Source organism: Amblyomma mixtum, chromosome 10 (genome assembly GCF_055824585.1).
Source record: "Amblyomma mixtum isolate Tamu chromosome 10, ASM5582458v1, whole genome shotgun sequence".
Taxonomy (NCBI): Eukaryota; Metazoa; Arthropoda; class Arachnida; order Ixodida; family Ixodidae; genus Amblyomma; species Amblyomma mixtum.
The window spans coordinates 169,551,581-169,563,742 of NC_143021.1; the positions used below are offsets into that span (position 1 = coordinate 169,551,581).

A 12,162-nucleotide genomic window follows, 5' to 3' on the forward strand; every position below is an offset into this window, starting at 1 on the left:
ACAGCACGAATTATGTCCGCTTTCTCGTCCAGGGTAAGCCTTTTTCGTTTCTTGCAGGGCTCCATCTGCTAGTCGGGAGGGTTAGCGGTGCGCTTGCTCGCACACACCACGTCCGCGTTCACGATAGCAAGGCTAGACTGACTGGAGGCCTAGCAAGCTGAGGTTGACAAAGACATGCGCTCAAAGGCACGGGGAAATATCCGCCCAACGTCGACGGCGAGCGAACACAGAGCACAACACAAAAAAAAAAAAACACACACGCGAACTGCAACAGCGCCATCTATGAAATGTGGCATGAAACTTTTTTACCGCTGGCACCATCTGGTGAACTCGACTCAACATTACAGCTCTCGTTTTGTGCCGCGCAGTCTGAAAAAAGCGGGTCGAAGGTGCTCCGCGCTGTTACTCCTGACTCGCAATCAATAAATTTTAGGGTGCCCTCTACAAAATAGACCAAAAATTAACACTTTTTCACCTTTATTTCTCGAAAAAAGATTTGTTAAATCGGAACAGATCATGGCATCGGTTTCGTTACGGATCGGACTTTTTTTTTTTGTCAAAAAATTTATGCAAATTAAGGGGTGTGACCATTACGTGGGGTAAATTTTTTACAAAAAATTTTCGACCACCGAAAACGCAAACAAGCTGCAGACAGACAACCCTTGTCACACAAGCGTGCTACCCATGGTTACGCCGCTAAACGCAGTTATTGCCAACTGAGCTCGGTGATCTCGGCTTAGATCGTTAACCGAGAACGCAAGAGTGTGAAAAGTGCCCGAGCTGGCCCACACCAAGAACGCACTTTCTTTGCACTAAATCAAGTTCCAAGAGCAACGCATCAAAACAGGCAGTGTGCATAGTGCTGCATGATGGCACTTTTATGCAGCCTTCGATCTCGTCCAATGGTGCAACAACAGCATACAATGTCCTGCGGTGCTCAAGCTATGCATGTCGCATTTTCGGCAACAGACGTGTGATAAGTGCTCTCCAAATAATTTTGTGCCTAAAATGTTCTTAACCTAACTCAAAAAAGAGTGGGCTTCTGTCCCACTTTTCAAAGGTCAACGACAGATAGCAAGGCAGGACTGATTGCAAATCACCATGTCTTTTTTCTGACACACGCGGATGCTCCCTTATTGGACTCCATGATGTCACCGTTGACGATGTTCCTATGCTTTCAGGATAAGTAATTGCCTCAAACAAAGTTGCATACTCGAGCTGCCCGCAGGGAATGCCCCTTTTCCCTGTGTCTGAGGAGAGTGACGATCATTTTCACCACTTAAGGGGGGACGAGGGTCTATAAAAGTAACTTTTTTATTTATGACTAGAATCTCATGAAATATTGCACACAAATGGGTTTCTTCTGTATTCCAAGTATGTAGTCATGATTGAGCTGGTGGTCTTAGATCAAGAGTTATCTTGAATCCTAGAGTGTAATTTGGTAATTACTTACGCAGATTTAATGAACTTTCTTACTGCATTTTGTTGCTTTTAATTATATGAATTGATAGCCAGAGAGTTCCCATACCCAATGACATTCTTACTTTTTTCATTTCAGCCACGTATAAATAGCAATTTACCATTAGCTTAACGAGTTGCAGTGTACAACACTGCGACCTTTTACTCTCGACATTGTATATCACGATGACACCCCTTTAGAGAAAGCCGAAGAATGTCATCGGGTATGGGAACTGTCTGGCTATCAATTCATGTAATTAAAAGCAACAAAACGCAATGAGAAAGTTCATTAAAGCTGCGTAAGAAATTACCTAATTACATTCTAGACTCTGTAAGATCTAAGACCACCAGCTCAATTATGATTGCATATTTGGAATCAGAAGAGAAAAACGCATCTGTGTGCAAAATTTCATGAGATTCTAGCCATAAATAAAAAGGTTAGTTTTAAGACCCTCGTCCCCCCTTAATGGAGGGACACTGGTCTTTGAGACCAAAAAATGACCAAAAAATCAATTTTCAAAAAATGACATTTGTGGAATCTACATCCATTATTTTCCAACTGTACCAATTTTTTCCTTCAAGAAGTCAACATTTCGACCATATTATTAAATTCAGATCATCGTGTGGGCTTAATTTATGCAGGAGCAGATAATTTAATGGCATGAAAATTTTGGACGTCTGGCTGTCTTAGTATGTCGATATCTCAACATCTGGGTGAGACAGAGATGTCATATTGCTTGCCAAGGGAAGCTGAAGGCACAGTGTGCGCAATAATCGAAGCAGATTTGTTCAGTCTCGCTCCAAAGATTTACAATTTAGCAAAGTTTATCGATGCATTATGTTCACACCTCGAACATCGATATTCTAAGTGCTACAAAATTACTAATGAGGGTAAAATAGAAAAATGGTTTTAATTATTGCACTCTCTACTCACCATACTATGTAGCCATGGATTGAAAATGACTTTTTATTGAGCAGTTTTTTTTTTTTTCGCGGAGGTACTAATCAGTGACTAATTAAAATCAAAGCCATCAACAGAATAACTTTTCAAGAAAACAAAAACCAACGAGATGCACACCACCCCTCACCCCCGGCCCTGGAAGATTGGCCTCCTCTGCAGCGCCAACTGTTGTCTGGTGCTTCGTTCAATCACACAGTGGCCTGTCTGCCCCATGCAAAATTTTGCGCAGGTCAGCAGAATTTTGTAGAGATCACCTGAGTTTCTGTCTTTCTTTGTCCTTGTCTCAGGAGTGCGCTGTGTTTTTTCCCCCACCCTGGCAACTCCATTTTGCAAACATATTTCTATACTTGGCAGTGCACGGTTCCACCAGGACAGGTGTGCAAAGACCTGAAAGTTTCGCTGGAGCAGAGAAGTTCACGCCCTCAGGCTTGGCCCCTGTTGTTGCTGTTACTCAGCGGTGGTCTGTGGTGCCCAGTAAAGCCTCCCTTGCGTCATGTTCTTGGCTGGCAAAAATCCACTTGAATTCGTATCAGCCACGCCTGTAATACCACCAGGCCTGTATTCTTTTCACTCCACACAGAGAGGTAAGATGAGCAGGTACTAGAGCGCAATAGAGCTGAAGGCCTGTGCTTTGCAAGATCAACACCAGGGCAACGGCCAGTTTTAACAGTGAACCAACTGACATCAGGGTTCAATATTTCACACATGAAATTATGTGTGCGACAAAAGAGCAATGCACGGCCCACATTAAAAGTGGCACAGCCCCCTTGGTTTGCAGACACGCTTCAAACAATGAGCCACACCCTGTGCTTCATGAGAAACTGGAAAAGCGTTTCGGCTCCAAGGCCACAACAAGTACAAAATGGAGTGACACGCACTCCAGTACAACACTCTCCGGGGCGTGCTGGTTCATAGCTGGCAAGAATTAAGGCGCAACCAGAAGGAGGAAAAAAACGGCTGGACAGGCGCCTGTCCTGTCGTTTTTTTCCTCCTCCTTTGTGCCGTCTGGTTGCGCTTTAATTCTTGCCAGCGATATGTACTTCGTTAATTCAAAGTCATCTGGAATGCAAGAAATACTTGATTTAACCGCCACAGCAAAACAAAAAATGGGACCGAGGTGGGAGTGTGCTGCCTTTATTGGACAAAGCTTGCGGTTATCACATAGTGCTGCCGTGTAAAAGTTGACCCCTAACTCGTCGCTCTTCAACTGACGGCAAGTAAAAAAAATACACCCCTACTTCGCCTCCTTTTCTCCGGTAGGATCCAACCTCCACACACTACTCGCACAGTGAACTGCAAAAGGCCCTGCAGTTTTGAACTCCAGAGCAACGCGGGCCTCGGAGATCGCTCTCATCAGAGAAAGTGACTGCTGGAGTGAAACAACTGGGTAAACGGCACGCAATTCCAATTTTTTTCAGGGAAGCCAATTTGCATACAAATGAATTACTGTTTCTCATGCAGACACCTACAAGGGCCCATTCGTCCAATACTACCTTAAGGTTCCACATACAGGTCAATCCAGACTTCTGAACAAACGCAAAAAGACAAACGAAAAGGACAAACGAAGAAGTGGACAGGACCGGCGCTGACTACTGCCAACCCATTCAGTCAGTGAAACGAGCCGCTTTTATCATCATCATCATCATCAGCCTGACTACGCCCACTGCAGGGCCTCTCCCATGTCTCTCCACTTAACCCTGTCCTTTGTCAGTTGCCGCCACTGTATCCCCGCAAACTTCTTAATCTCATCCGCCCACCTAACTTTCTGCCGTCCCCTGCTACGTTTGCTTTCTCTTGGAATCCACTCCGTTACCCTTAAGGACCAGCGGCTACCTTGCCTTCGCATTACATGCCCTGCCCAGGCCCACTTCTTCCTCTTGATTTCAACCAGGATGCCATTAACAAGCGTTTGTTCCCTCACCCACTCCGCCCGCTTCCGATCTCTTAACGTTACAACTATCATTTTCCTTTCCATAGCTCGCTGTGTTGTTCTTAACTTAAGCTGAACCCTCTTTGTTAGCCTCCAAGTTTCTGCCCCATAGGTGAGTACCGGTGGGATACAGCTGTTGTATACTTTTCTCTTCAGGGATATTGGTAAGCTACCATTCATGATCTGAGAGAACCTGCCATATGCGCTCCACCCCATTCTTATTCTTCTGGTTATTTCCCTCTCATGATCCGGATCTGCGGTTACTACCTGTCCTAAGTAGACATATTCTCTTACTACTTCCAGCACCGTGCCACCAATTGCGAACTGCTGTTCCCTTGCCGGTTTTATAATGCCATCCAAGACCCACGTGGCCAGATAAAGCAGCAGGCGTGGGAAAAGCTATCAAACAGAGATACACATCGTTGCACACAACATTGAAGAAACAGGTTGGCAATGCAACGTCACCCCTGTATCAAAAAAAACTGCGTGATTAAACGAACAGGAAGAGCAAAAATAAACCAGGAACAAAAGAATGAATTATAGACTTTTGCTGTCCACTCATTGTAAGGCAATTGACAGAAAAAAGAACAAAAGCCAAAACAAAAACAATACTGCAAAACTGTGTTAAAACTCCAAGCAAAGCAGAGTCAAAGAGGCACAACGCAACAAAACAGAACACTACGCGAAAGCTGTGTCAAATGCTGAAAGCCATACAGACTCAAAGAAAAAGTTAAAAAGTTGTAAAGAACAGGTCAAAAAGTTCTAAAGAACAAAAGTCAAGCAAAACAGAGACGTAATTACAGCAGACCTACAAAACTAAACTCCTTGTCTGAAAGTAAAATTGAAGGGATGCTGAGGGACTTGGCTCTTCCTGGTCATGTAGTTTTTTTGGTATGGGGGTGACATTGCGTCGCCTCGATGTGCTGTTTCTTCGATGTTGTATCTGTGCTAGATAGTGTTCCCACGCCTGCTGCTTTATCTGGTCCCGAGGGTCTTGGATGGCATTATAATAGCTGCTTGTTTCTGTGAATAAATGTGTTGGTAGTAGTCAGCGCCAGTCCTGTCCACTCCTTCGTTTGTCCCTGTCTTTTCGTGCTGCATTCTTTAACCACGACTGCTGACCAACAAGCCCGAACAGCCAGTTTAGTTCTGAAGACCGATCGACCTGGACGCAATGGTGCCTAATGGACCTGTCGCGAGCACGGAGTGACAACGATTGCGTCACAGGACAAATGGCCGTTTGTGAGCCGGAGCATACACTCATGCAGGGGGGCTTCGCGTCGCGAGCATCAGCGTCGCCAGTACGGGGCGAAATCAGCATGGGGCATTCCTGCCCCAGATCTTCAAATTGGCCAGTCAAATTTGCATTCGAAATTACAGGGCCGGAGAAATTATCCAGGATTTTTGAATTATCGAGGCTTAAGTGCACTTCTTCACAGTGATTTAACTGCCTTTCCCATCAGTGTAAACACTGTTCCAGAACGCAGTGCACCCTGTCTGCCCCATGTGAGCAGTGCCATCACCTTGTATATGGCGTCCTTGAGGACCCGCAGCGGGGCCTGGTTGCTCGCGGGCACATCGGGGCTTCTCCAGTCCACGAGGACCACAAAGTCCACCAGGTGTCGCCTCTCAAACAACTCCACGCTCTCCCCGGGGATGCTCCGGCTCAGCTCCTCCGCCGTCATCCTGGAAACCACAGTCTCTGGTGACGACACACTCCCGGGGCCTGCTCAGTCCAGCGGACACTTTGGGGATTTTGATGTCGCAAAGAGGGATCGCATACCCATCTCGCCCAACTAGAAATTTTTTCAATTGTCGTTTTAACCTTCCAGTTGTGAATAATGTGTGCGGTAAAAAAACTACTGCCTATGCCAGTGCTAAAATTTGGAACCAACTTCCGGCTATCTTAAAAATAGGTCAATTGTCCATCGCCGAAATAAAGAAGTTTTTTCGGAGCCAGCAATATTCGACTCCACTATAAATCCGTGTCTCCCTCGGATGCATTGATTCTTTAACTTTTTGTTTTTGTCCTCCTAACTATTGTATAATTTCTTGATTATTTTGCATTTATTTGTGTATCACTGTTGCACAACTGCTATGCATAATACTGAGTTGTCTCGCTGCAATATTTTTTGCACTTCCTGCATGGGCCCAAGTCTAGCCGAGAAGGCCAAGGGCCCAGATGATTCGCATGTACTCTCTTTACTGGCCGTATGTATAAAACTGATTTTGGTTTGATTCAAAGTCTCCAGTTGAGACCACCTGCGGTTCTTCACACACAGCAGACGGGCATCTTTGGCCTCCATCGAAATAAGACCACCAGGACTGGGATCAAACCCACAACCTTGCATTCAACAGCCGAACGGCACAGACACTAAAACCACGGCCGGCGGGCATTTTAACTCTTTCGTTATCACGATAAACGAGTGTTTTTGATAAGCTGCGGACATGATTTTTTCCTGTGAAATACATAAGGTGTAAAAATAATGCAATATGCATAAAAGTGATAGCAAGAGAATGTGCTTTCCAAAGAAATTTATTTCAACACAAATACGCGGTGTGAATATTGTGAAAAAATCAACAAACACAAAAAATTGAAAAATTAAGAAATAAATTGTATTGACAAGACAATATCTGTTAGAGAAAACTTACTAAAAACATTCTGAAACACACAAAATGTTTCAAATTTGTTTATAAACTAGTCACTAGAAGTTTTAAATTATAACTAAGAAACTTTTTCAGGTAGAAATTGTTTTTACACACCATAAAAAAAAAAGGCCATCAGCAGACTGTCCTTGCAGACCGTTTTCGGAGCTCAAGTGGGGACGGGGGTCTTGAAACTGACTTTTTCATTAGTGGCCAGAATGTCACGAATGATGTTGCACACAGATGCGTTTCTCCCTCCCGATTGCAAGTATGTAGTCACAACTGAGCTGGTGGTCTTAGATCTTGCAGAGTCTAGAGATGTGATCGGGTGATTTCTTACGCAGCCAGAGAGTTCCCATACCCGATGACATTCTTCGTTTTTCTCTGGAGGCAAGTCATTGCGATATACTATGTTGACAGTAAAAGGTCGCAGTATATTACACAACAACTCATTAAGCTAATTGTAAACTGCTATTTTATACGTGGCCTAAACGAAAAAAGTAAGAATGTCACTGGGTATGGCAATTCACTGGCTGTCAATTCATGTAATTAAAAGCAATAAAATGCAACGAGAAAGTTCATTAAAGCTGCGTAAGAAATTACCTAATTACACTCTAGAATTCAAGATAACTCTTGATCTAAGACCACCAGCTCAGTTCTGGCTGCATATTTGGAATCGGAAGAGAGAAACGCATCTGTGTGCAACATCATTCATGAGATTCTAGCCGCAAATAAAAAGGTCAGTTTTAAGACCCTCGTCCCCCTTAAGTATTCGTTCTTGATCTGGCTGCATGGTTACTTACCTACATCACACCAGGTGGAGGTGCTGGGTAAGGGGTGCGGCACTTTCTAGAAGTTTTTGATGAGCTTGTGGTAATATGCACATAAGCCGAGGAATCAGCGAACTTCTTTCAGGTGACGCAGCGCCGGGAAATTCGCAATGGCAACAGTTTTCTCTGGATCCGGAAGGATGCCTTCTCGGTTGAGTACGGGGCCTAAGAATGTTAGCTCCTCGTAAGCAAGATGACATTTTTCGGCTTTGGGTATAAGGCCAGAGAACTTCATAGCCGGCAGGACCGCGTCAAGGCGACAAAGGTGCTCCATGAAAAGTGGCCGGTGCAAAGCAAAGACCGAAAGGCATCACCTCCATAGGGTGTGACGAAAACCGTCCTCTCGTGGCCCCTCTCGTCAACCTAGATTTGCCAGTACCCCGACTTCAGGCCCATGGAAGGGAAATATTTGGCGTCACAGAGGCGATCCAACTGACTGGACCACTGCTTGAAGGTCAGGGAACTTTCTTGCATTTTTCTTTTTTTTTTTTGTTAGAACTGTTCGAGACTGGAACAGTTTGCCATCGAGCATTGTATGTATCACATTATTTTGTACCTCTAATGAAGTCTGTACACCCCTCCTGTAATGCCCTGCAGGGCGATGCGGGTAACTAATAAATAAATAAATTAAATAAATAATAACGTGTTGTTGATTCTTGGCAGACGATAAACATCTTTTTTCGCCACGTTGTTCAGGCAACGGTAGTTGACGCAAAACCGTAATGTCCCATCATTCTTCTTTACAAGGACCACAGGGGCTCCGAGATGGGCAGCTGACGTCGGTATCCATCATTTCCTGAGCTTGAGCCCTGATAGCAGTGCAGGGGGAAATGCAATGGGGTGACTGATGAAGGGAACGGACAATGTCCTCTGTAATAATGCGGTGCTTGACAAAACCTGTGTGTCCGATGCGTGCCGACGACGCAAAGGAGCTATGGTAGTGATTGAGCAAAGTCCGCAGTTCTTGTGAGGCAGGCCCGGATTCACATCATAGTTCAGGTCCGTAGGGGCGCCGAATGCAGTTGGCGGCACGCTGGCTAAACTATGCGCGCACGTAGTTTCTTTGGTGACTTCAACGTACGCAACAGCTGTCTCCTTACTCAGGTGCTGGTGCTCACTGCTGAAGTTGGTAACCAAGACATCAGCCTTACCATCGGTGAGGAGACCAACTCCCTGGGCAACAGCAATGCCTCTTTGCAGAAACAAAAACTGGTTGCACACGTGCACAAAAACGTGCACACTCCTGTGGGGTGAATCAAATGGCCTCTGGTGGTACGTGTCTGTGGGCTGTACCAACTGGTTGCCACCTTCTTGAGCGCCGTGGCAAACTGGCCACTAGGCACATAATAGTTAGCGATACTGACAGCGACTATTCCGTGCTTAGTGGCCAGTAACGTCGGTTCTGTCGACTGAAACCTGATAGGTCCGCAGTGGGTGGCGTCGCGCTTCGACAATGTGTGGGTGGCTCATAGCGCAGTGTTGGCGGTGGCATGTAACGGCAGCATAACTTAAGGTTTGGGAAGGCGGAGTGGCTGGGACGAGACGCCCAGTGCCTGCTGCACTTCTTCACGAACGACGTCAGAAAACGTGGAGACCTGTGGCTGCGCAGTGGTTGGCAGGTACTTCACTACCTCTTCCCTCACCATGGCCCAGATCAGCAGAAGGGGTCGCGGTCTCCACAACACTGGTGGCGATCACTGATACAGCACACATGTCAAGGGACTTTGCTATTGTTGTCGCCTCATCGACCAAATCTGTTACGGTCGCCAGAGGACTGTGCACTAGGCCAGTGAACAGCTGTTCCTTGACACCCCTCATTCTTCCGACACGCTCGGATCCGCGTGACGGAAAAGCCGTTTCCTCTCTAAATCATGCCACGCTCTCGTTTGGACGCTGGATGCGCTTCTGGAGAAGTAGTTAGGCCTTGTCCTTGCGAAACATACTTGCAAAAGTGCTCACTAATTCCGCCTAGAATGTGTCCCACGTGCAGAGGCTGTATTCATGACTCTAAAGCCATGCCCTGGCAAGTGCGAAGTACCCATTGCGCAGCTTAGTGTCGGTGTCCCACGCACTGACAACGGGCACTCGGTCAAACTGCTCCAGCCAGTGCTCGACATGTTCATGTGGACAGCTGTGAAAACGAGGTGGGTCCCACGGGTGGTGGAGCAGAACTGGCACTGCAGATGTTGGAGGAATCACTGTGTCCACGCCGACACTTTTTGTTACCTTGGGGTTAGGGAGAAGTCCGAATTTGGAGCACAGGCCTTTCAGTGGGCGAATGGCCTGGTGAACTGGTGTGTCCACCGTTGGTGTGCGTCCTGGGATTGGTTCCCGGCTTGTAGGGGGCATCCAGTACATGGATGCCGTACCTAGGGCCCTCCACCAGAAATTTTTCCACCAGCAAAAAAATTTACAAGTAAAATCTCATACATCAAAATATAGCATGGTAAATGTATTTTTTGAAATTATCAGCTTGGGCTTGGAACGTTTTTCAAGAAGACAAAAAAACTACATCTGCCACACCATATATGATGATGCATTCACATGAAAATAAAAACGGTAATTGCAGTGAAACCTGGCTTAGCAAATAAGGTTAAAAAGTAGCAAAATACTTCAATGCAGCTGAAATTCATAATACAAATTTCGTCAAAAATTCACAGTGGAGAAGTAAAGCTTAGCTTAACCAGGGAAAGAAGGGAAAAAGGACAGACCTTTTCCACAGCTTTAGCACTGTTTCGAAGCCAACTGTGGCGATTGCAGAGGCAAAAAGAAAAAAATGCGCAAAGCACCTCAGCCTGCAGCGATGGCAGGTCCAGCGCCAGAAAGGGTGGCTTCCTGGCATTACAGCGGAGTTGCATACAAAGTTGGGTGCTGGGAAGAAAGCCGCTGTGTGAGAGTCGACGTGAGCAGAGGATGGCGGCCAGAAAGCCACGACTTGCGACCACGTTTGCTGGCTCCTGGGCACCACCAATGGGTGGCACAAACAGCCGCTTGGCCACTGTTTTTATGCGAAGGAAAGGTGTGCACATTGTCACAAAATTTCCCCTTAAAGCAGCGCGAAACACAGCACGCAGTGGAAGAAAAACAAGAGAAACAACAAGGGTGAAAGTGGTCTTACAGCAAAGAATAAGCTGAGCAGAGTCTGCAGTGCAGTAAGAAGGAAGATCAAGTGCCGGGACAACCAAGCGAGGAATGAATGCACAGTTTCCCACAAAAAACCACCGGTCATTTCAAACACCGGAGTGGTTTATTCTACCGTCAAACCCACTTATAACAATAATATTCAATTGCCATGCTAATACCATTGTTATAACCAATAATTGTTATAACAGGGTTGTGCCAAAAAAAAAAAAAAGATGAGAAACTTGAGAGAATTTGTCAACAGTAAATACTCGGAGGTGTTTGTTCTAAAGCCTGTAAAAGCTCGTTAATTCGAACTTCAGGGTACCGGAAGAATGTTCACCGATGACCAGAGCATCGCCATCACTGCATCGGCGGGAGCTTCGCGCACCTCCACGTCACAGGAATCAAGCCGGCTTTTTGGAAGATTCTTACGGGAATTTCAAGAAGCATGCAGAACCAAGGGTGCGGTGAAAGCTGACAAGAGAAAAACCGCACTGGCTGCATGCACGCGCACTGCATTGACTGATTGGGAGTACACATGGCGCGCGCAGCCAATGTAGCAATGCAGCAGCTCACTTCACGCGATGACGCCTGCCCCTGGAACACATGAAATTTGTGAAGCGGGGACCGTGGGGAAGTTAGCGAAAAACAGGGGAAGATGGGACAACGTACGCGCTGCCGGTCCCAGCCATAGATCAGAGTGTAAAAGCAAAGAAAAACGTGTCTGCGCATTTTTTTTTCTGCGAACGGCGCACCCCTCAGAAACGCTAATAATGGACTCCTCCGCCAAGGCTCCCTACCATGCTCCCTACTTTCTTCTCTGCATGGGCCTTTTGCTCAGGGGAACGCATCCGTCGTTTCTCCTGCCTGTGTCATTGCGACACGCAAGCACCCTCGGCACGCTCGGTGGCAGTGTTCAAGAGTGCATGGTCACGGGATCTTTTGCTTTCGTTACGTCGTTGTGCCGGCTCAGTCCGTTGGTCGGCTCTACACACGTGTGCTTTTGTGTTGTAAGCATGGTTTTGCTGGTGTGGTTGTAGCATTTCCTTGTTGTTTTTTTTCTATTATGGCCTGTCCTGCTGAACTGGCTTTTTGGACTGACGTTTCACCGCTGGACCTTGCAGCGCTACCGGCGCTTGAACACTCCATCGACTGGCAACCCCTCTGCACGAGCTGTATAAGCACCCTTATCTTTCTCAGGTTTGCCACTCCTA

General features: G+C 46.3%; 1 protein-coding gene across 6 annotated transcripts in view; it reads right to left on the reverse strand.

Moving 5' to 3' along the window:
* Nucleotides 1-12,162, reverse strand: part of LOC149327703 (ubiquitin carboxyl-terminal hydrolase 8-like) — a 269,416-nt gene that overhangs the window by 152,537 nt on the left and 104,717 nt on the right. For all 6 annotated transcript variants that reach the window (XR_016285926.1, XM_089562390.1, XM_089562388.1 and 3 more), the window contains one exon: nucleotides 5,873-6,035. Coding sequence is in view for 5 of the 6 variants with exons in the window: in XM_089562390.1 (XP_089418516.1) it covers nucleotides 5,873-6,035 (163 nt within the window). In the remaining variant the exon portion in view is untranslated. The remainder of the gene's footprint in view (nucleotides 1-5,872; nucleotides 6,036-12,162) is intronic.